This window comes from Vespula pensylvanica, chromosome 17, assembly GCF_014466175.1.
Source record: "Vespula pensylvanica isolate Volc-1 chromosome 17, ASM1446617v1, whole genome shotgun sequence".
NCBI lineage: Eukaryota > Metazoa > Arthropoda > Insecta > Hymenoptera > Vespidae > Vespula > Vespula pensylvanica.
In genome coordinates this window covers 2,828,820-2,852,549 of record NC_057701.1, presented here as the reverse complement: position 1 = coordinate 2,852,549, position 23,730 = coordinate 2,828,820, and the positions used below count along the sequence as shown (strand labels likewise).

Sequence of the window (23,730 nt, the reverse complement as noted above, 5' to 3'; positions counted from 1 at the left end):
TTTTTCTTTTTATTTATACAATCAAATAAATTATTTTTGGAATTAATATAAAACCTATTTTTAACGAAATGAATGAGCAATTAATATTTCAATGATTTCATTTTAGCACCGACACCGGAAGATGATACCGAAGAAACGAAAACATCCGATTCTCCAGAAGAGGCATCATCCGATGGTTTGGATTCATTGAAGAAAGAAAACAGTCCTTATCCTGAAATTCGTTACGTTGATGGACTTAGAAGTGTTCTTTTGTTACAAAAGCGTAAAGGACCGAAGAAAACTTTAAAATGGAAGACAGATTTAGAATCGATACGTTACTTCGAATTGGATGAGACAGAAAGGGTCAATGTAACGAAAACTTTCACTGATATGAAACAGATGGAGAAACAGAACGAAAGAGAAGCATTCCAAATGGCAAGAAAATTAAGTGAGTTGGATTATAATATTATTTGATAGGGAAGATCGATAAAATGATTAAAAAAAACATATTTCGTATATTATTTTATATATTATTAGGCAATGAAGATTTGATGGAAGAGAGAACACGATGGAAACCATTAATTCCAATTGACTTACCTCCAGCATTGGTGGAACCTGGTAAAGATAGTAGAGAAAAGGATATTCAATATGCAAGAGAAAAAGGAATTCTTCAAGCACTTTATTTTAATCGAAGCATGTAAGTTTATCGATAAATATTGAAATTATATTTAAGAAATAATACTTATTGTTTATTTTTATTATTTTTTTTTTTTTTTAATTACAGGATACCTGACTCAGCAGCAGAACCAGACGAAGAACGTCATCACATAATTACTGATCCGAAAGTTATTCCTTTAGACGATCTCACAGGCAATAAGGAGAGCGAAAAAGACTTTACAAATATAACGTGGCCAGAGCCGAAACCTCAGTTACCCGTTCAGCCTTCCACAATAACAAACTTCCATTATCCACCTTATTCACATAATCAACAGCCAATGATGGCACCTGTTGGTCCACAAGGACCAATAAATCCAATACCTCAAATGCCTCAACAGATGATGCCTCCAACACATATGGGGCAAATGGCACCTGAAATAGCAGGTCCTATGCCTGCTGGTGGAGGTGGTTGGAGAACAGGAGATGGGAAAGTTGTTGTACCTGATGTAGGAATGAATCCTATGGCGAATATGCCTGGAACATTTCCTCAAGGAATGGAAGGTGGTCCAATGGTACCACCTGGTATGATGGGCCCACCACCGATGTATAATCAACAAGATGGTTATGGTATGATGGGACCAGAAGATATGGGATTCAATAATATGAATCCAAATAACTTCCAAGGTCCTCCAGGACCTATGTATGGTCCTGGCCCTAATTTTCAAGGTCCACGAGGTCCAGGAGGTCCAGGAGGCCCAGGAGGTCCAGGAGGTCCAATGCATGTTAGAGGCAGAGGTGGTCCTGGTCCTGGTTGGTATAGAGGATGTGGTCCTGGTAGGGGAGGTTGGAGAGGTGGCGGTGGTGGATGGAGAGGGAGCGGCAAACAACCACGTGTTTGTATGCAATTTACCAAAAATGGTTATTGTCGAGTAGGCGAGAAATGTCAGTACCTTCATCCTGGTGTTAATTGTCCACCATTTTAAGAGATCAATTAATATATTAATCTTCCTACAAGTCTGTCAAATGAAGATACTGCCATTATCTGTTGCCCTAAACAAAATTTAAAAAACAAGGCGAGTGTCTCGTGAGAGAGATCGAATCATCAAAATCATCTGGGAAATCAATTGCTTTATTAACTGTTGCAATCTTTAGATAAAACTGCAAATAGCAGTAAAGTAAGATGAATTTGTAAAATCAATAATTTGAGAGTAATCAAATTTGAAATTTCAAAAAATCATTTTTTTTTTTCTCTATGATGATATTTTCTGTGTAATTTCATGCAGAATCCACTGAGCAGCTAAGAGCATTTATGTTCTCCCGAATATTCAAGTTCTCGATACGATACAAGTACTTCTACTACCGATGGCTTTACATTTTTCACGAGAATTTCTGCAGCTCAAGAGAACATGTTTAGTCATTAAGAGGTATCTCTTATAAACTATTTTTCAACTTACACACATACACACACAAACACACACACTCGTGCATTTGTTTATTTTGTTGCTAATCAGAGATATTGGTCTTGAAGAATGAATAGAAACTTACGAGGTTCCCCAGCTGCTGGACAGCCAAAGGTTCCTGCATATTGTTTTAACCGTTACAATACACATACACATAACTATGTGCTCTATACTGAAGCAATCGCGCAGGACATTTTATAAATGGCTATTCTTATGATTTTCAAAAGGTCATCCAAAAAGTAAAAATATATACAAGTTCTTCGTGTCTTCTACTTCATAATAATGAATAACTTCGAAGAGGAACTATAAACAAGTGGTGAATGGTAAATCAGGAGAACGAAAACTAATATATCCCCTAACATGTTCACTTTTCAGGTCTTCTTAAAAAAACTACGAATTGTAATGCTGCCAGGTTGCAGTTATAAAAAGATAGAATGTATTACGTCTCCAGAAAAACTTTATCAATATTCTACAATTTGCATGCATTATCATTAACAATTCTATGACTCGTAGATTTCTATAAAAAAAGAAAAAAAGAAAAAAATATATAGCTTCTGCTATAGAGGTGCGATTTCAACTCTAACTTATATGACAGAACACCAAAAGTTCAAATAGCAAAATAATACTTTTATTAAAATAATCTCTAAACAAAATAACGAAAAATATATATATATATAAGTTTTGTAAATATAATAATTGTAAAATTTTGTATAAATCATAAACATAAGTGTGAAAGGAGACTGTTAGATATGAAAAATATTTGATTGTATAGAAATGAATTTGATGATATGAGAGTGCATATGAATTGTGTATATGTGAATGAGATACCGTATTATATTTAGTATATTAAAAAAAAAAAAAAAAACGCATAAAGAATCAATCTAGTGAAAAATATTTACAATAGCATTGTATTAAAAATTTTTTACATATTAAGCGTAGCTAATTTTTTGTATATGGTTAATCGTTACGTTTGTATATATATCTTATATAATAAGAACACGGCTTCAAAAAAATACATAAGTCGTAAATATTTTTAAAAATAGTGGTGTATTTATTGCTAACATTTAATCAAACTTTTCCAAAATGGAATTCAATTACGAAATTATAAACATTCCTGATACTATTTCTCCAAACATATCCTAGCTGAATGATCACTTAGAATAATAATAATGACCACAATTGATTTTTTAAATGCTTGCAATCAAAAATAAGGATATTAATATAATGAAATTTTAAATATTGACATTTTTTTATTGGACAGATTTCTGAGAAAGTGCTCGATATTACATAGATTTTTACAACATATATATATTTGAATTGTTATAAAATAAATGTGCCAGCCAAAGAAATTTTCTTTGCATAGTAACAAAATCTATTAAACTACAAATAGCATATTTAAAACAGATAAATATTGTTTACATATAAATTGCAGCTTTAAGTCATATGAGTAAAAAAATTAATATATTGTTCCTTACAATAATACTTCAAAAATTTTTTTTCTCTAACGAGTACTAATAGTAAATATAATGTGCATTTAAAAGTTATTAGCTTTCATTATAGATTTTTATTATTTGTCTAATTAATATATACAAAATTTATTAATTTTTCATTTTCTTTTTTGTTTTTCATAAATATCCTTAAGTAAAAAGTTATTTACTATTTCCTAATATTTTTTATTTATAAAATTTACAATAAAAAAATATGTAGGCACTTTCGCGATTCATCACATTTATGTCGTAAAAATTTTCTTGCACAACTTGAAGCTTAGTAATGATTAAACAACATAATTTTTTTTTCATAGTGTACTCATACAATTGAACAATTTACGATAATGAATTATATATAATGATTAGCAATATACTAATATACTAATAATACTAGAGATATAGTATTGGTATTTCACCAGCTTTTGTATAAACTGTTATTAAAACAAGCAGCTTAAAAGATCTATTATTGCATTATTTGTAAAAATATGTGTGGGAATTATTATTATTACTATTATTATTACTATTATTATTATTATTATTATTATTATTATTATTATTATTATTATTATTTAAAAAAAATCCTACACAAAAACTTTCATACAAAAAGTTTATCTTTATCATTTCCATAATAATATTATGACTTTATAAAATACATATATGTGTATAAATGAAATGTATCAACCCACACATAAATGTATATATTTCTCAACATAAAAACTTGTTTTAAATTTTTGCTATAAAAAAGAATCAGGCATGTAAGAATAATAAACATTTGTAGGGTCTTAAAATTATACTCTCAGATAGTATAATATTGTAAAATATCTCCCACTAGTACGAATACGTGATATGCATAAAAAGTACATAAATTATTAAAATAAAAAAAAAAAGAAGAAAAAGAAAGTAATATTTGAAAAATCGTTTAAATCTAAGAATTTCAATTATATACATAATATTAATAGTAAAGTGGAATTCTTTGGAGTTCTTAGATTTGAACACAACCACTATTTATAGCACCTAAAAGGCAACATTAAATAACAATTATTTCAGTCTTCCAGTTGTCTATATTATCGGGAAACTGTTCCTTTCAATACTTAGTTATAAACAGGATACCCAATTTATCATTGTAAAAATCTTCAAATACGAGGTACATTCCTAAACATTTTTTGAATTAAATAGTAAGTTGAAATTTTACTAGTTGAATTTTAGTTAAAGTAATAGAAATCTTCGACATCTCGTTATGAGAAATACTTTATAGTAACACTGAAAAGAATTATCTTTGGTGGTTGTTTCTATTAAAGTACTTCAGTATATACATTGATATACATATGCATTTCTTCTTTACTGAATATTATTATCAATAGTCTTGTTACGATTACGTAACAAGGAAGCATCTGACAAAGAATAAGTACCAGGTTCAAATACAGGTGGATACTCCAAACCAGGATAATCAGGAGGTGGAGATGTTGGTGGTGGTATATAAGGTAATTTTGGTGGAGAAAGACATTTTCTGTCTGAAGAATAATCTTTTTGGTATGCATGGCCAACATTAGACTGAAAATAAACTTTACTATTTACTATCTAATTATTAAAATAAATCAATATTTTTTTTTTTGTTATTTTTACTTACTCTAGATATACGTGGTGAATTCGGTCCTGGAGTATCTGGACTCCAATCACTCATCGAACCAACCGAACTGCAACTGTAACTTAGATTTTGGGAATGACTGTTTGTACTGAAGGAACTTAAAGACTGACTGATTCCGCTATCACCGGGACTTTGAGTCTCACTAATGATAGAAGATTTTTGCTGATTAGAATTTTTATCCCAAAACAGTGCTCTATGTAATCTCGGTGAACCTATATAAATAAAATTTAGAAAAGATATATATATCTAAATTTATATATATTTAAATTATATAGATACATTATTAATATAATAATTATATACAAGTTTTTTTTAATTTACCTAATAAAGTCTTTTGGCCATCTTTAGGTAAATCTAAAGTACACGGTTTCTGATGACTTTTTGTGCTAAATAAAGTTTTCAAACGATTAGTTTTTTGAACTTGATCCTTTTTATCAAGATGCATTTCAAAAGTGGCTCTCATGCCTTCTTGTTCGAATGGCGAAGCTGGTATTGGTGGAGGCTGATATTGTGCTGCGTTTTTCAATCGATTTCTATCATAATTTATATTTTTTTTGTCAACACATCTTAAAGAATCGAGCCAACGTTTATCCGAAGGAAAATAATCTCGACAATGATTAGCAAGATTAAAACTTCCTTTACGTGTTACAGTTGCCTCCTTTTTTGCTCGTTGTAATGTATCCGAAGAAACAAAATATGTAAGGTCACCACTAGATCCTGAATTTTCTGTAAGTAATAATTATATATATGTATATATATAAAGTAATAATAATGAAAGTAAATAATAATGAAATAAAATAATAAGAAGAAAATTACCTTCGTTTTTATGAAGTCTCTTTGATACTAATCGAAGATCATCTATCAAAGTACCTATTTCTTGTGGGATTGAATAATCATTTGATTTTTTATTTTCTTTATGATTTATGAACTGTATATCACGAGTAGGTACATGTGCACTACGATCGTAATTGACATTCCCATGTCTACTTTCATTTCGAGTATCAGGTGTACTATGACACGTTGGAACTGGTGTTTGTGAAAATTCATGTCGTCTCGATAAAGAATCATTTTGTCTAAATGATTGATGAGATAGATTCTCTTGGGTTCTTCTTTTGTGATTGGTACTCAAATCTAATTGTCTTTTGTGCTGCGCTGCATTTTTACATTTGCAAGATTTTTCATGTACACAATCTGTTTTCTTATCATTTGAAATAACATTTAAAGACGTATTTTGTTGACGAGTTTTATAATATTCATCTGACGTTTTTGAGTGTCTGTATGATGAAGAAATTTCACCATTATTTTTATATTGATTATAAACGATTCCTTCGCCAACATATGCATCTGCAGCGCATGATTCTTCGTTAGGTAGACAAACATCACTAACGTGTCTATGATGAGTATAAACATGATCATTAGTCATAGCTGTAACTCGAGGAGATATGGACCTTTGCACTGTATTTTGTCTTTGATCTTCTTCTTGTTGAGACAACATAAATTGTTCCAAAGTAATAAATCCTTGTAATTCATCCGGTTTTTTACTCCGATAATTGGTACACCTGTGCATATAATAAAAAAGTGAAAATATGAAATATGTGATAAATACGATACTTACGAAAAAAGTATTTATATCAAATTTATAACGATGTAACAGTATTAAGATATTTACCTATCTGTAGTACGTCGATAATCACCCATTTCTTGATTGTTATAAGACATATCAGTTGCACTTTGAGAAGCACTTAATCCATAAAATGTACTTCCTGCTATTGTCATCTGTAAATCCGGGGAATATGTCATACAATCTTCTTTCCTGTATAAAAATTTCGTGATATAGATTTTTTTTTTTTTCCATTTTGTATATAAATACTTACTTATTTGTCATATTTGTCGGTAGTACTCTTCTATAACTTCTAAACTGAGCTGTTGGTACAGGAATATTTTGATTTCTTGTACCAAGAAATCTTAAATATTTTCTATCTAAACTCGCACCGCTAACTTCGTGATCTTTGTATAATTGATCCTTTCGTACTGTTTTCTTTAAAGACCCAAATGACTTTTCCATATTTGGTTTATTTTCAGGAGTATGAGCGAATTTTAACTTATTTTTATATTCATTGTCACTTTCATCAGTCTCACTAAAAAGTGCACTGTTTCGATTGTGTACATCTGCTCCTAACGTCGCTTTATTTACAGCATCCAGCCAGAGAGTTAAACAATCTTCTGTATCAGCAGCAAAATAAAATACTGTTCCTGTATGATAAACCTTAAAAGCATACTTTCTGGATTTGACTTCTGCTGCTTGTGATACTGTAAAGCCTGTTAATGCTATAAGACAGTCAGCTTTTGTACTGCTTTGCATTTTGAATCTATATGTATAATAAGATAATGATTAAAAAGAAATTAGTCCATTTATGTTATTTAAATAATTAATAATATTCTTTTATATATTTACCTATACAAAGCTGCACGTTTTAAAACAAACCATGCCCTGGCCCAGGCACCTCCTGCACCTCTACTACGATATGTTAACCACCCTTCCATATCACCCACGCCAAGATCTTTTACAGATATGTTTCTTTTTTCTATCGAAACAAAAGAGATTTATTATAAATATATAAATAAATTTAGAACACGTTTCTGTAACATTTATATTGGACTACCTACTTGCTAATAGAGTATTTCTCTTTCTATTACTTCTTGGACTGTTATTAGAAGACTTACTTAAGCCTCCATGTAAACCAATACTTCTAGCTACCATCATAGCTTTATTAACAACAACTTTCTCGAAACTCTTATCTTTTTCCGAGAGTTTGCTAATATTTGATCTGGATTCCAGTAATTGCTCTTGTCTTGTACAGATTGAACTTTCAGAAAAATCACTATTCCAAGAGCAGTTATCAGACTTGTAACAATCTGACAATGAATTATTTGAAATAGCAAATTTTTCAGTAAAAGGTTCGTATTTCTCACAATGCAATCTTTCTTCTCTTAACTGTTTCTCACAGATCTCAAAGTTCAGATCTGTACAATCAATTGGTATTGATCTTTGATTATCAATTGATGCATTTAATTTATTATTTGAATTTGAAGACTTTTCTACTCGTTTAGAATAAATACTCAAACAATCATCGCTTTCATTGTAATCTACATCGCTACTTCTTTCAGTCAAAATGTTGCTACTTTTTGAATCTTTTCTTATATGATGTCTTGGTGATATTACAGGTTTTCCTAAATTACCTGATGTTTTTGGAACATTACCAGATTCAGGTACTTCCGGTTTAGGAATATATTTACGAGGTGGTGGTTCAGGAGGTATTAAATGTGACCTTATTTCAAATTTCTTGGTAGATTCAACTTTCGGTAATTCAATATATCTACAAGAATGTATTTTAGGTTCAACAACAATAGGACTTGAATGTTTTATACCATTGTTTCGTGGCTTTGGACTAATTTGAATCTTTGTTGTACGTTGCGTGATATCTTGCATTTCTACATTAGAGCTACAACAATTATTTATTGGTAATTCTTCCTGTACATCTGTACAAGTTTCTTTTATATATGAACTAGAATATTGTCGTTCTGTTAGTTTCTCCATTGAATTATAGTCATTAGATTGTAAAATTTTACCAAATCTTTTAAGAGCAACGTCGTCTTCGTTATTGCTGTTAGACTTCTGCTCCGTATAATTAGTTTCTTCTTTCGTATCATAGTCAATTATATTTTCAGTAATTTTATGATAGTCATTTTGTGTAGTATTGTCTATTTGCTTATGTATGCTATCCACTATGTGATCTTTATCAGATATATCGTTATCCGATATTATAGATTCAATATTGCTTTGGTTCTCTTTCAAACAATCTTTACAATTAGTATTATGTATATTTATTTGCACAGAATCCGTTATATTCTTAAAATGAATGTTATTTTCAAGATTATTAACTTTTTGTGAAACATTAACAATTAAATTTTCTTCGTTATTTTCATTGCTTATGTGTCCTAGATTCTGTTGTTCTTTATTTTCATTAGTCATTTTGAATTTAATATCCTTTGAATTCATAACGTTGGACGAAGAATTCGTTTTTTCAAATGAATTCTCCAAAAGTAATAATTTTCTATCAATCCCAATATTATTTTCTATAGAATCGTATGCAGGAGTACTATAACTTTTATCTAATCTTCCACGTTCTTTAACGTTACTAGCATTAAACTCATTACTGTTTATTTTAGTGTTATTATTATTAGATCTATCACTAATACAATTATTACATTCATCTAAAGGCACATTTGTATCACTCATATTATTTCTGGTAGTTGCATTAATAATTTTTTGAGAAGAACGGCTATCTACGTTTCTGATAATAACAGTTGGAACCTCTCTATGGATTGTAGTCGATTTGTTACCTTCTTTCATCTCTTGCAATAGACTTTTACATTCATCCGTATGAGTTATTTCAGTCTCACTTGATTTTTCTTGAAATTCTTCTTTTTTATCATCTATTTGTGTATCAGGTCTTTTTTTCCTTTTCGTTTGTTCTATACCTAGACAAGTTTGTGGACGTAAATTCGATGGTACACTATCTAAACTGTGAGCACAGGATGCTGCCTTATCTCTTAATTGGAATGTAGTACTATGTTCTTGTTTTAACTCTTTCCAAAATTGTTCAATATCAACGCCATGCTTTGTAGTTGGACTAGCACCTGTTATCGTAGCTCTTCTTTGAACTAGACTTCTTGGTTTTGTTGAATACAAACGAACAGATACAGGTGGCTCCACTTCACTATCAGAATCACTGCTATCAGTTGCCATTGTATCAAGTATACTAGAAGTATCTGTAATACCTGCTGGCTGTGGGCTAGAATTCTTTGGTGTATGCCTGATTATTGAAAATGCACAAAAATGGAATTAAATATTACATTTTACATCAATTTATATAATTTATAAATATTTATAAATATCATATGTGTGTGAATATACCTTGGCAAGGGCATAGTAAAATCAGGTATAGTTAACAATTCAGGTCGTGGAGATGGAAGATTGTGTTGCCATCTTGTTGTATATGGGGTTTTCTTATTGCTTGGAAGTCTATATGGTTTTATATAAATTTGTCCATATACTTTTGTGTGCCTTGGCCTTCTTTTCAAGGTTAAAAGTATTTCATTAGGACTCTCACGAAACAATTCCAATACGTTTTTTCTTTCCCAGCCAACCACAGTTTGATAATTTATCTGATAATTGTATTTTACTACCAATTAAATAACATTTGATAATAATGAAATAATTATAAGAATCCTATAGAATATTACCTGAACTATTTCATCTCCTTCTTCCATTTTTCCACATTGATGCGCCGCAGATCCAAATTTAATATCAGCTATTTGATGTATTCCATGAAAGGAAGGCAAGATATAAAACCCCTAGAAAAAGAAATTATAACATCACATATGCATACATTCTTAATATATATTAAATATAACATATTGAATAAAATAAAACTTGATACTATATTCTTTATAAAAAAACTTTATATTATATTCTTATTCTATTCTCTGTAATAATGTCGCATGTATATATATATATATATATATATATATATATATATATATATATATATATATATATATATATATTATCTATAAAGGAAGTGACAATCATAATACATAAGAAAATGTACGGAACATTATCTAAAAAGGATGTTCCAACTAAACCATTTTTATTTAAAAATATCTTACCAATTCATCGCCAGGTCTTTTTTTCAAAGTAGCCAAATCTAAAGTTACAGGTTGTAAAATCATAGGATCTGCAACATCCTGTATTATATAGTCTGCCAGTTTTGCTAATTGTTCACAAGTAGTTCTAATTTTTTCTATTGGTTTCTCTGCAAATCTATCTCTCTGAGCACAAGTGGCCATTTCTAATGCTAATTTCATTAATTCTGCTTTCTTATCGTTATAATCCAGTTGACCACTGAAAGGAGGACGATCTAGCCATCTTACTAATGGCTTTACAGTCATTACAACCGATGCTACATCTGATAAAGTTTGCGTGGTAACAGGCTTAGAGTCGGTTTGACGTGACAGTTCATTGTACAAGCTGTGTGCCTGACAGGACAAACGAAGTGCTAAAAGCTGCAAATTTTCACGATCCAATTCATAATGGAAATTTCTTAAATATTCAACAGCTTCTAAAATAATTTCTTGGTGGCCAAGTTTTAATACACCAAGATGTTCTAGATCTTCCGGTCTCAAACTTAGAAGTTGTTGTCCATTGACAAAATGATTCATAAAACTATGAACATAAGGAAGCACAGAAGTGTCCAATCCTAAAATAATAACAATCTATGTTTATCAATACCAAAAGAAATTTATTCCTATAATATATAGAACTATTTCTTTGAAAATAAAATTTTCTTAAAATTTAAAGAGAACATTATTATTATTAATCATTTGGACATAAAATATTATGTCAATATATAGATACATCAATATAAAATAAAAAATTATAATTAAACAATAACTCTATTGTCTATGATTCGAAAAAGCATGTTAAAGACATTGTAGTGAATCGACGAGACGATAAGACACGAAAAACAAAAAGAAATGAAACAGGATGTAAATAACTTCCGTTGACTAATATCACAATAGCATTTAGTTCAACGATCTAATGTCAAATGAATTTTCATTATACGAGAGGTCATTCATTATTGCCATTACGACGAGGCATAATTAACGAATTATGCAATTAGAACGTAGGAAGAAAGGCGTGGTTTTTTCCTCGAATATACTTGCTAACGAACAAAGAAGGCGCCGTTTTCTTGCATCGATAAATTGAAAGACGATGGAGTAGAAAGAGGAGGGAAGAGTAAAGAGGGAAAATTTTACAATCGAGAAAAGATTTCCCACGCTCTCTCATTGACTCTCCCATGAAAAAGCGGCTTCGCGATTATTGCCACACAAATAAATCTGCATAAATAATATCATGTTATTAATATTTGTTCGCACCTTTTAACCACTCGCACACTTGATCCGTTTTCCATTCGGCTACATTAACATACGCCATGTCCCGACCCGTATATATTAATTCACAAAAACGCGAGAGTACACTCCGCAGTCCGAGTTCATCTTCAATTGTGCCAATTCCAAGTCAGCCCCGTCGATAACTAAACGATTAATTACCATAGCTTTACATATGCTCGCATATTAATTGCTAATGATCACGCTACGCTGCGCATCTGTCGCAGATGCACCAAAGAGCAAAGAATGCGTTTATTGAGCAACTGCTCGAAACGTAGATAAGTATCATCATATATGATAATTCATCTCGCTTGTTAATGATTCATTGAAAATCCGTTCCATTGGAGTGGCGCCACATATACTCTATGCTCTCATTGGCTCAACACGGATAATGAGATTATCTAAAGAAAAGATAATAATTATAAATACTATTCACCATATCGGGCTGGCGTCACGTATATTTCCCTTCTTCATTGGCTCAAACCAATAATAAACTGGCTAAAGAAAACATAGTAATTATAAATAAAATCCACCTCATCGGAGTGGCGCTATATGTACTCTGCACTCTCATTGGCTCAATACCAATAATGAAATTGTCTAAAGAAAACATAGTAATTATTGCGATAAAATGTACAAGACTTACGCATTTTTAATCTATACTTTACGGATATCGAATATCGTTAAAAATTTATCCAATAACCTTCAAGTTTTATTACACAGAACCATTGTGTGATAATTTAATAAGTGGATTTTTAAAGTGGGTTTTTTTCCTATCGCGTAAAGTGATATTTTGAATACCACTAGACACGCAGCCCTACATCACGTTATTGGCAAATACTATCTTCATCAAGTTGTCCTATCACTTTCGGTGATATTTGACGGTAACTAAAAAGAAACATGTTCTAATCAGTGATCATTTGATATACCTGTGATCACAGAAATGTCACCTTGAACGTCTAATAAGAGAGGACGGCGGGGTAATTTTGGAACGCAACTAGGTGCAAGAGTATGTATGAAGATTTGCTATATGTGTGTGACGTATGGAATGATCATGAAAAGATGGTGACCGATTGATAGGAAAGTTTAATGATATCGTAAATTTCCAAGTGTTCCAAACGAATCTTTTTTTTTTTTTTTATTCAACAATGATTATTAAGAAAATTGGGAAAGGAGGATCATGCGATTAAATCGGCTAAAGTTTAAACGTGGATTATTACATCCTGACGCTTTTGTAACGTCTCTAAGCGTTAGAAAGAAAATTTCTTTCTTTTTAAGCTGGCACACGTCTCGACCATTCTACTTGTGCGAATAAATGCCATTTATTTCTTTGCTATTTTACATATCATTTCTTTTCCGAATCATTCATTCTACGTTTTGCTAACAAGTAATTTTCATCAAGGCTTATTCTTATTCATTTCATATTTTTCATTATCTCCTATACTTTGTCGTAAAGATAATAATAATTGTAATTACTTTCTTGTGTAGGCAATATAATAGACAATTGTTATATATACTATCAAAATACATCAATTTGTTTGATACTAATTATATCTAGAAAACATTTGTCTTTCTTAATGTTTATTTATTTTATTTTTACTATATTTTGTTTGTTTGTTATAGAAGGTTTGTTAAATATTATTTATTTATATATATATAATCAGAGATGTAAATTTAATTGTATAGTTAATAATATTTTTGATATTTCTTTTTGTTTATATTTCTATAATTTTTTAATGCTTTTAAATTATATTTGCTTATAATTATGTATTTTATTATAATTGTAATATATTTTAGGAAGCACTATATTTAAGATTAAAGAAATTATGAGATTTGTGGGATCATTATATTGAATCGTAATAAAGAACATACGATGTCCCACTGTAAAAAAGGTCCTTTGTCATCAGGATTTTATCAATTAGATATCATAAGTTAGTATGAAATATATGTATTATATTTGTACATTTTCTTATTTACAAATTTAATTTTCTTTATAGAAATTATTTATAATATTATTTTTATATATTATTTTAGTTGAAGGGGCAGTATTAAGAAGCTCATCATTCTTGAAACCTAATCCATACATAGAAATTTCAGTGGATGGTGAAAGACTTCTTACGACAGATGTATCCAAATCCACATATCAACCAAAATGGGAAGAAAGATTTCATGTATTGGTCAAACCATATTCCCAAGTGCATTTTCGTTTATTTGACCATAGCACATTTAGGAAAGATACATTATTAGGAGAAAAAAGAATAAGTTTATTTCAAATTTTGTCTCATTATAATGGAAAATTGGAAAATTTGGAGCTGACATTTGATTTGATGAATTCAAATAAACATGATTTCTGTTCTAACAAAATCGGAGAACTAGTAACTGTGTTTGATGGATTAACAATAGATATCAATGATATTACACCTATTCATGATACTCAGTTACCAAAAACTGGAGAATTGGATACACTGTTTGATAACTTGAGAATTGATCTTAATAATTCTATACCAAGTAATACTAATGAATCATTATGCCAAGTTCAATGTACCGTACCAGATGGTAAGATATCGTAGAATATTTTTTGATATAATATAAATCAATGTCTGCTGTATTCATATTTCCATGTTGTAGGTGCTAGCAGCAGTGAAACTGTAAGTAATTGCAGTGTGTTAAATGGAGGAGTACGTGGACGAATGAGATTACATTCCAATGAAACTGCCACACCATCGTCAATGTATTGTGGTCAAGCTAATGCTCACCATAGTTCTACATATAACACTAATGCAAATCAATCTGGTATAGATAAACACAATTCTACTCAACATCACAAACCACATGAAAATGATAAACCAGGAAGTAGTAAAATGTGTTCAATTCACTTAGCAAATGGACATGCTATTCCTATGTCAGATAAACCAGTAGCCCAAACAGCAGAAAAACCAATGAATAGAACGTCAGAACGACATACGACATCTTTGATCGATGGATGCAGACCATCGCGTTCAGAATTGTCAACCAATCATAACATATCAGAGGGACGTCCAATTTCTCGCCCAGAACAGTCTTCGTCCGTTCCTAATACAAACGAACGTTTGACGAATTTTAGAGCAGATCAATCTGCATCGAATTCAGCTTCGGATGGACGTACAGTTTCTCAGTCAGAACCTTTATCTAATGTAAATACATGTTCAACTTCGCGAGTAGAATCGACATCGCTACCTAATACAGAAACACGATCAGATCATTTATCCGAAACTCGTGGAGCTACTCGATCTGAACAAAATAACAGTATTCTTCTTCCACATTGTATTCCTCGTTCAGAGCAATCTATATTAAATACAGTATCAGATAGTCGCACTATTCCACATTCTGAAGAATTTACAACAAATAATTTACCAGAGTCTCGTTCGCTTACTAGAATGGTTCAACCAACAGTTTCATTGACAGGGCAACCTACAATGCCTGTAGCTGGACAATCTATCATACAACCTGGATCTTCAGTAATGCTTCCAGAAGTTGAAAATACATGTCATTCGGAGGAACCTCTTCCACCTGGATGGGAAATGAGATGTGATGGCTATAGTCGAAGGTGTATATTTTAAATATAATTATTAAACGTTGTATTGTTGAAATTAAGATCAACTTTATTCGTTATATTTGTTATAGGTATTATGTTGATCATAACACAAGAAGTACATCGTGGGAAAGACCGCAGCCATTACCACCAGGATGGGAAGTACGCAGAGATCCTAGAGGTAGAATTTATTATGTGGATCATAATACAAGAAGTACAACATGGCAGAGACCAAATACAGAAAGATTGCAGCATTTCCAACAGTGGCAAGGTGAAAGACAATATGTCGTTCAACAAGGCAATCAACGATTTCTTTATCCTCAAGTAAGTTATTATTTTACTGATTTTCAATAACAATTGTCCAATTTAACTGATCGTTTGATATTTAACATATCTAGCCTCTTGGGACAGCAGCCGCTGTAGCAGGATCCTTAACGTCTGCTATGCCTGATGATGATGATATTCTTGGACCATTACCAGCTGGTTGGGAAAGACGTAAGCAACCAGAAGGTCGAGTATACTATGTAAATCATAAAAATCGAACGACTCAATGGGAAGATCCTCGTACGCAAGGACAAGAAACAGGAATAGATGAACCACCATTACCAGATGGTTGGGAAATTAGACTGACAGAAGACGGTGTTCGATATTTCGTGGACCACAATACAAGAACAACAACATTCCAAGATCCAAGGCCAGGTGCACCAAAAGGGTAATTATTATTAATTTTTATTAAAATTTGTCTTAACACTTAACCAACTGAATGGGAAGATCTGATATAGTTCGCTGTGCCACGCGAGATTGGCTAAGTGTTAAGTATAAAAAATAAGTTTATTATCTTATCTATTTTATTACTCTTATATCAAGACCAAAAGGAGTTTACCGAGTACCAAGGGCATATGAAAGATCATTTCGTTGGAAATTATCCCAATTTCGTTTCTTATGTCAAACCAATGCATTACCCAATCATATAAAGATTAGTGTAAGTCGACAAACATTATTTGAAGATTCTTATCATCAAATAATGAATGCAGAAGCATTTGCGCTTAGGCGAAGATTATATATTATTTTTAAAGGAGAAGAAGGTTTGGATTATGGAGGTGTATCTAGGTAAGTGTCAATAAATATATTGATATATATTAACGTTTACGATTTCTGTAATATATCTTTTCTTTTGTTTTTCTAGAGAATGGTTCTTCTTATTGAGTCACGAAGTTCTAAATCCTATGTATTGTTTATTTGAATATGCTAATAAAAGCAATTATAGCTTGCAAATAAATCCTGCATCTTATGTCAATCCTGATCATTTACAATATTTTAAATTTATTGGCAGATTTATTGCAATGGTTTGTATATCTCTATACATATATATATGATTTGTGTATAATACATTTTTTATTATTATTATTATATTATAAACTTACCAAATATCTTATTTCTAGGCTCTTTACCATGGACGATTTATCTATAGTGGTTTTACTATGCCATTTTTTAAAAGAATGTTAAATAAAAAACTAGTTATGAAAGATATAGAATCTATTGATCCAGAATTCTACAAGTCTCTTATATGGATAAAAGAGAATAATATTGATGAATGTGCCCTAGAATTGTATTATAGCGTTGACTTCGAAATTCTTGGACAGGTCATTCATCATGAATTAAAAGAAAACGGTGATAAGATTAGAGTTGTTGAAGACAATAAAGAAGAATATATTAGGTATGGAAATAATTAAATAAAAGTTAAATTCGAAACTTTCGAAGAAATATATCTCTTATTCTTATCATTATTAGATTAATGACTGAATGGAGAATGACCAGAGGTATAGAAGAACAAACCAAGGCCTTTTTAGATGGATTTAATTCAGTTGTACCATTAGAATGGTTAAAATATTTTGATGAACGTGAATTGGAGTTAATGCTTTGCGGTATGCAAGAAATCGATGTAGAAGATTGGCAACGTAATACTATTTATAGACATTATACGCGTAATAGTAAGCAGGTTCTATGGTTCTGGCAGGTACATTCATATTTGTTTTCTGTTATAATTAAAATTTAATTACAAGTTTATAATGTATAGTAATTATTTGTAGTTCGTTACAAGAACGGACAGTGAGAAAAGGGCTCGCCTTTTACAATTTGTAACTGGTACTTGCAGAGTTCCTGTTGGAGGATTTGCTGAATTAATGGGTATAATTAATGTGTTTTATGTGTGTAATGTGTGAATATATAAGGAATATATATATATCATAAATATCTTTTAAATATTTGCAGGAAGTAACGGACCCCAACGATTTTGTATTGAAAAAGTTGGAAAAGACACATGGTTGCCAAGATCTCACACTTGTTTTAATAGACTCGACTTACCACCATATAAGAGTTATGATCAATTGGTAGAGAAGTTAAATTATGCAATTGAAGAAACTGAAGGTTTTGGTCAAGAATAATTATTACAGATATAAATGATCGTTTGGTAAGTATTACATATTATTACTTGTTTGAAATATTTCATAATAATTTCTTATTTTATTTTCTAATATGATGTCTGTTAAAGTGCAGATTCTGTATCATAATTTAATCCATAATAGGCATGAATGTGGATGGCAATAGTCCTTGGCACTACAATTTATGTTTCATCAATAAATACTGAGAGTTTACTGCTTTTAATGATGTAATACATTCAGAATTTATCGAACTTATTATAAAGCAACATGAAATGTAAAATCTGATTTCATATTATATATTGATGTATATTATATACAGGTTTATGTGGAGAAGTATCACTAATATTGTAAAAATTAAAAGTTACTGACTATTTCTGTTAATATTTAAATTGATTCAGGCATATGCACAACATTGTAGATTCTCAAAGGCAATTATTGTTGTAATCTACATTGAAAATTGTATATTCCACAAGTTATTATATTTCTATCTGAATTGGAAATAGTTCTTTCCAAAGTGTACTTTTTAATTTTGTGAAGTTACAAAATATTAATTGAAAGTGTCAATGAAACGTAACCAAATATATATTCTCTGATTATTTTTATCATTAATATTTTTAAATATTCACAGTACAAGTTCTAAATGTTTGTTTTAAATCTTTTAATTCAATGTCTTATCATAATTTATAATGTAGCATTAAATAACTAAGATAATAGTGATTTGTTCCACATTGTCAAATTTCATTGACATTTTCTATGTTTTATTATGATTACATAATTATGATAGGATTAAATACATAAATTAATTGTACATATTGGAGCTATATGTAGCCATGCAATATACTGTAACGGAAGTAACTATCCCTATGATGTTTAGTTTGTTTAGGTTACTTAATCCCTTGCCTTATAATATCGTGAAAGATTTGTAATAATGTTTACGGACCAAGCATAAAAAATACGAGTTAGATTACTTTGACTACAGACGTAACATTGAACTTATTTTTTCAAGTATATACGTCCAATAAAATCAAAACAGAAATTATGAAGAGCTTGTAAAGTTTTCCGATATGAAAAACACGCAAAGTTGCTTTATATGTACCAAATTATTTCAAAAGATACCACACAATTTAGTTGTATATCATTATGCTATTTTGTTTCAAAGGTTAGTTATCTAAATTAATTTGTTTTCTACAAACATAAATAAAATTTTCTTAATACATTATTTATTTTTAGACCCAGAGTTATATCATTTGAATGAACAAATAATCGACTAACTTCTATGAATTGTCAAAATGCCTATTTTTTCTATTATTTTTCTGCTTGTTCGATTATATCGTAAAGTTGATACAAAAACATATATTTATTAATAGTAATCGGATATTATTTATAAAATAGTGACAATTATTTTATATTATGGTATTATTGGTTTCAAAAAACTAAGGCTTTACAAAAGAAGACCAAATGTATAACCAAATTGATTTTTCAGTTTTGTCAGAATCATAAATTAAAATATAAGGCAAGAGGTTGTTGATCATAGAAATGCTGCCATGTTTATATGCAAATACAAACATTGCTCACTGTAACAATAGTATATATTATGTAAACTATACACACACACACACACACATGCGCATATATATACACATGTTACCATTAACGTTTTATAAAGAAACATAAATTAATTGTAGATATTAATTATTAATATCTTGGGATATATATTAAAAAAATAGATTGTATATATTTGCTTTAAAATACGTACACAATATCTATTGGATATATATATATATATATATATATATATATATATATATATGTACGTGTATATGAACACTATGTAAAAGATATCATCTGATGTTGCAGTATGTTTCTTACATATTGCAATATCAACAGTTTATGCTTTCTCAGAAATCAGAACACCAAGACCACACTGATTAATAATTTAACTGATTTAAACAAAGTAACCAAATAAATTCCTTCATTAGATCATTTACTTGTGTTTAACACCACTATTTGATGTAATCAATTATACTAAATGTAAGAAACTGGAAATGTACAATAATGTTCATTTATAATGTAAATTGGATAGTCATGGCAAAGAAAGATTTAATTAATACTTAAATTGATTTATTTTATATTTATTTTATAATGTATTATTAACTACAAGCATATAGAGTTTTTAGTAGATGTAGCCCATTATAAAGGATAGTATATGGAAACGATATCCCTTGTTAGAACAGTCATCCTACATGCTACTAAAGATATTATAATTTTGGATTTGGACCAAAAAAATGATCCCATGGTAAATAATTTAAAATGCTACTAGTATTACTATAATGATTATATATGGATCCCCAAGTTTGTTCTATATTTGGTTTAAAGTTTTTCAACTCACCTAAAAATTAATGAAAATTCATGTTATATGCACATTATTATATCACAAAAAGCATTGTAAATATAAACACATTAATGTTTACAAATGTTATTAAAAATACATATTACAATAACTTACTCTCATCTATGTTAATTAAATCTTCTACTTTGGTTTCTACACCATTTTTATCTCTCTTTGTGGTAACAACATATTTTTTATCACCAATCTGTTTAGAAATTATCTTTTCTTCATTACCTTCACTATCTTTTACTATCTGATGTTGTTCTATAGTACCATCTGGTGCATGTATAAATCTTTTGGTAACAAATTTGGAACTTCGATAAGATTGGTTTGTAGAAGGATTGGTGTAAGACGGTACCACTTTTGTGTCATTAGGCTCATTCCAAAATTTAAAAAGGTTGTCAGCAGAAATTCTATAATGAATGAAATAGGTAACAAAATTGCAATTGAAATAATGATGTAATAAAATATAAGATATTTATAAAATTCCATACTTTCCATCTAAATCTGCATCTACTTTGAGTTTTTCATGATCATAAGAATCTGGATTTTCATAACCAGGTTTTAACATTTTATCACGCAAACTATTATTACTCTGTCCTGCATTTGGTAACTCTTCTATACTACCTTGAAACATATAAATAATGTCTTATAAGATCAGTGAAGTTAAGAAATAATTTTTAATATTAATTTAAAAAAAGATTTTAATCATCTATTCTAAAGGAAATAATATACCTGGTAGAGAGAAAATTTTACTATCATCAAAACTTGAGAAAATACTATTTATTATATTATCGAATTGTGATTCAAAATAAGATGCCATTTCCTTGGGATCATTGAAAATATGAACATGTACATTACTTCTACCAAGATGTCTATAATAATTAATAAAATCACATTATAATGATTAATAAAATCATATAATTATATATTAATATTAAAAATCAATTTCTTAAGAAACATACCTGAAGTCATCGTCATCATTGTCATCTTCATCATTTTGCCAAATGGGATTACGAAAACTATGTTTCCTTGATTATAGATTCGTTTAATGTAAACAAATTTTTTATTAAATATAATGAATGGAATTATATTAATAATAAATTAATCAATAAATTATAAATACCAAACAATACTGATTAATACACGATCTTTCTAGATTGTCAAACATGTTATGTACCAACTTAGGTACTTAATATATGTCATTATCTTTATTATTTATTTGTTATTAATATAATAACTTACCCTTCGTCTCCAAAATCTTCTCTATTTCCTCCAATGAAGAAATTTCGAAAGAAATCAAAGATTGGCATTTTTAATTTTTCTTCTACGCAGCCAGTTGTGGATGATGCATTCAGATCACGTCAAAACAAACGTAATTACGTCATATATCTAGTATAATAATCTATCACATAAAATTACTTACGATGATGACATAGGAGTTTCACCTATCACAACCAGTATATTATTCGACGTTTGAATATCATTGTTTTAAGAGAAATGAATTTAGATAAAGGAAAAAGTAACACAGGATTACCAACAGTACAATTTTAGAGATTTTTACTATGGTTCTATTGTCTTTATTTCCTATCTTGCAGTGCTTTTCAATCTATTCGAGATATAATCGAATTTACCAAAAATTTCGATTCTATCGAAATAATATTAAACAATAAAAATATCCTCATGAGTTTACATATTACGTTACCTAAAATTTCAATTTTTCATTTACTATCCATTTATATAATTTTATATCTGTACAATATAAATTTATAAGTAAATTCTTTTCTTATTCAAGTTAGCATCTTAATATGCTTGAATAATGTAATAAAATTAACTTAACAGAAAGTAGATAAAAGAAAACTGTAGAAAAAATTCGAAGTGAAATGATTACAACAATAAAGTAATTTTAAATTTTATTGAAAATGATTAAAGAACAAGAGTTTCTTGAAGTTTTAATTGTTTTTTGCTCTTTGCTTTAACTTGTGCAGCAATACGATCCAAATCTCTACGCCCTTGACTTGTAAGCTTACGTCCACCAAGTGGAGCTTTTTCAATAAGTTTTAATTGTTCTAAAGTTTGAAGCGCTTTACGAGCAACACCACCAGCAGATCGACAGAAATGACTAGGATGAGTCCCATTTCGTTTACGACCACCAAAAATTTTAGTAACTGCTCCAACACCAATAGGACTACGAATATAAATATGACGGACTAATGCTGCACAACGTATGTAATACCAGTCTGGATCATATGGAGCTAATTCCTTGAAACGAGCTGATTTTACAATATCCACCCATTCTGGGACACGCATTTTACCTGTTCTAAAATTTATATAATATTTATATTAATTATATATAATAATCCTTATTATACATAAGGATACAGATAATGACTACAGCAATGTAGATTATCCATATAAAAAAACAACAGTTTATCTATTATAAATTATAACCTAACAATTAAAATTATAAAATAATAAAGCTTACTTTTTAAGGAAAGCTGCAAAAGCTTTCACAAATTTATGCTGATCAACGTCTTTTAATGTTACAGACGGCATCTGAAATAAATATACAAAACAAATTAAAATCAACACATTGTGTATTAGACATCAATATGACCACATGGATGGATTATATGATTATACATATATAATTTTTCATTTATATTAATTTAATCATAAACTAATATAACATAGTATTTATTAAATAATTTTTAATGAATTTTACACAAAATATACTTAATTATTCACTCAAACCTTTTTAAATTCAAAGAAGAATGCAAATACGACGCACCTTCGCAAATATACAAAACGGAAAGACAAGATCCAAGATGGAGTAGTGGTAGATGGAATTTCGGAAAGGAAATGACCATGAAATAATTCTCTATAGACGAACTACGTAATAAACATAGTAATGTTTTTTAGAATATTTCAAGATATTAACAATATCATATCATAATTATAATAAAAAAGAAAATTTTACGGATATTTTATATAATTTATTATTATATTAATATAAATTAATTTTACTCTATTTTTTTGTTAATTTATAATCAGTACTAGTCGTTCTATTATTTGATTGGCTGACGTGTT

General features: G+C 29.5%; 5 protein-coding genes across 20 annotated transcripts in view; 2 read left to right on the top strand and 3 right to left on the bottom strand.

The window, feature by feature from the left end:
- LOC122635180 (serine/threonine-protein phosphatase 1 regulatory subunit 10-like) overlaps positions 1–3,058 on the top strand; it is a 15,773-nt gene extending 12,715 nt beyond the window's left edge. For 5 of the 6 annotated variants that reach the window (XM_043825084.1, XM_043825085.1, XM_043825087.1 and 2 more), the window contains 3 exons: positions 107–427; positions 517–676; positions 764–3,058. In XM_043825084.1, the coding sequence (XP_043681019.1) occupies positions 107–427; positions 517–676; positions 764–1,619 (1,337 nt within the window). In that variant the 3' untranslated portion in view covers positions 1,620–3,058. The remainder of the gene's footprint in view (positions 1–106; positions 428–516; positions 677–763) is intronic. The other variant, XR_006328583.1, reaches the window with a different exon arrangement.
- A 631-nt stretch (positions 3,059–3,689) lies between these two features.
- LOC122635179 lies at positions 3,690–12,484 on the bottom strand. Of its 2 annotated transcripts, none has more exons than XM_043825083.1 (12): positions 12,231–12,484; positions 10,962–11,551; positions 10,536–10,646; positions 10,207–10,457; positions 7,896–10,105; positions 7,684–7,813; positions 7,103–7,597; positions 6,898–7,041; positions 6,045–6,787; positions 5,550–5,945; positions 5,211–5,440; positions 3,690–5,134 (listed from the first exon to the last, which is right to left on the bottom strand). In XM_043825083.1, the coding sequence occupies exons 1-12, from the start codon at positions 12,286–12,288 to the stop codon at positions 4,922–4,924; spliced, it is 5,571 nt and encodes a 1,856-aa protein (XP_043681018.1). In that variant the 5' UTR covers positions 12,289–12,484; the 3' UTR covers positions 3,690–4,921. The 2 variants fall into 2 exon arrangements, with proteins under 2 accessions (XP_043681018.1, XP_043681017.1); XM_043825082.1 differs by having other exon boundaries at positions 5,550–5,954; positions 12,231–12,483.
- Positions 12,485–12,820: 336 nt separating this feature from the next.
- On the top strand, positions 12,821–19,115 carry LOC122635174 (E3 ubiquitin-protein ligase Su(dx)). 7 transcript variants are annotated; one of them, XM_043825072.1, is made up of 13 exons: positions 12,821–13,248; positions 14,037–14,170; positions 14,274–14,795; positions 14,868–15,825; positions 15,903–16,134; positions 16,209–16,522; positions 16,678–16,920; positions 16,997–17,156; positions 17,253–17,527; positions 17,602–17,827; positions 17,901–17,997; positions 18,082–18,280; positions 18,396–19,115. In XM_043825072.1, exons 2-12 carry the CDS (start codon positions 14,113–14,115, stop codon positions 18,252–18,254), a joined length of 3,258 nt encoding a protein of 1,085 aa, XP_043681007.1. In that variant the 5' UTR covers positions 12,821–13,248; positions 14,037–14,112; the 3' UTR covers positions 18,255–18,280; positions 18,396–19,115. The 7 variants fall into 7 exon arrangements, with proteins under 7 accessions (XP_043681007.1, XP_043681002.1, XP_043681003.1 ...); XM_043825067.1 differs by having other exon boundaries at positions 18,367–19,115; XM_043825068.1 differs by having other exon boundaries at positions 18,362–19,115.
- Positions 19,116–20,367: 1,252 nt separating this feature from the next.
- LOC122635176 lies at positions 20,368–22,211 on the bottom strand. 3 transcript variants are annotated; one of them, XM_043825076.1, is made up of 7 exons: positions 22,067–22,211; positions 21,886–21,967; positions 21,606–21,671; positions 21,376–21,515; positions 21,135–21,267; positions 20,758–21,053; positions 20,368–20,640 (listed from the first exon to the last, which is right to left on the bottom strand). In XM_043825076.1, the coding sequence occupies exons 2-7, from the start codon at positions 21,951–21,953 to the stop codon at positions 20,510–20,512; spliced, it is 834 nt and encodes a 277-aa protein (XP_043681011.1). In that variant the 5' UTR covers positions 21,954–21,967; positions 22,067–22,211; the 3' UTR covers positions 20,368–20,509. The 3 variants fall into 3 exon arrangements, with proteins under 3 accessions (XP_043681011.1, XP_043681013.1, XP_043681012.1); XM_043825078.1 differs by having other exon boundaries at positions 21,886–21,964; positions 22,067–22,185; XM_043825077.1 differs by lacking the exon at positions 22,067–22,211 and having other exon boundaries at positions 21,886–22,041.
- Positions 22,212–22,540: 329 nt separating this feature from the next.
- LOC122635177 (40S ribosomal protein S19-like) lies at positions 22,541–23,496 on the bottom strand. 2 transcript variants are annotated; one of them, XM_043825080.1, is made up of 3 exons: positions 23,395–23,496; positions 23,126–23,196; positions 22,541–22,960 (listed from the first exon to the last, which is right to left on the bottom strand). In XM_043825080.1, the coding sequence occupies exons 2-3, from the start codon at positions 23,194–23,196 to the stop codon at positions 22,567–22,569; spliced, it is 465 nt and encodes a 154-aa protein (XP_043681015.1). In that variant the 5' UTR covers positions 23,395–23,496; the 3' UTR covers positions 22,541–22,566. The 2 variants fall into 2 exon arrangements, with proteins under 2 accessions (XP_043681015.1, XP_043681016.1); XM_043825081.1 differs by having other exon boundaries at positions 23,432–23,482.
- Between the last annotated feature and the right edge of the window lie 234 nt (positions 23,497–23,730).

Bases quoted from the DNA above. Each gene is read 5' to 3' on its own strand.
- LOC122635176 (XM_043825076.1), bottom strand. From the start codon at position 21,953: ATGCCAATCTTTGATTTCTTTCGAAATTTCTTCATTGGAGGAAATAGA. The intron at 21,516-21,605 runs GTATGTTTCTTA...TAATTATTATAG, and splicing joins AATGATGACGATGACTTCAG to ACATCTTGGTAGAAGTAATG. The intron at 21,054-21,134 runs GTATGGAATTTT...CATTCATTATAG, and splicing joins GATGCAGATTTAGATGGAAA to AATTTCTGCTGACAACCTTT.
- LOC122635177 (XM_043825080.1), bottom strand. From the start codon at position 23,196: ATGCCGTCTGTAACATTAAAAGACGTTGATCAGCATAAATTTGTGAAA. The intron at 22,961-23,125 runs GTAAGCTTTATT...TATAAATTTTAG, and splicing joins TTTGCAGCTTTCCTTAAAAA to AACAGGTAAAATGCGTGTCC.
- LOC122635174 (XM_043825072.1), top strand. From the start codon at position 14,113: ATGTCCCACTGTAAAAAAGGTCCTTTGTCATCAGGATTTTATCAATTA. The intron at 17,828-17,900 runs GTACATTCATAT...AATTATTTGTAG, and splicing joins AGGTTCTATGGTTCTGGCAG to TTCGTTACAAGAACGGACAG. The intron at 17,998-18,081 runs GTATAATTAATG...AAATATTTGCAG, and splicing joins AGGATTTGCTGAATTAATGG to GAAGTAACGGACCCCAACGA.
- LOC122635179 (XM_043825082.1), bottom strand. From the start codon at position 12,288: ATGGCGTATGTTAATGTAGCCGAATGGAAAACGGATCAAGTGTGCGAG. The intron at 11,552-12,230 runs GTGCGAACAAAT...TTATTATTTTAG, and splicing joins AGTGTGCGAGTGGTTAAAAG to GATTGGACACTTCTGTGCTT. The intron at 7,042-7,102 runs GTAAGTATTTAT...ATTTTTATACAG, and splicing joins CCGACAAATATGACAAATAA to GAAAGAAGATTGTATGACAT.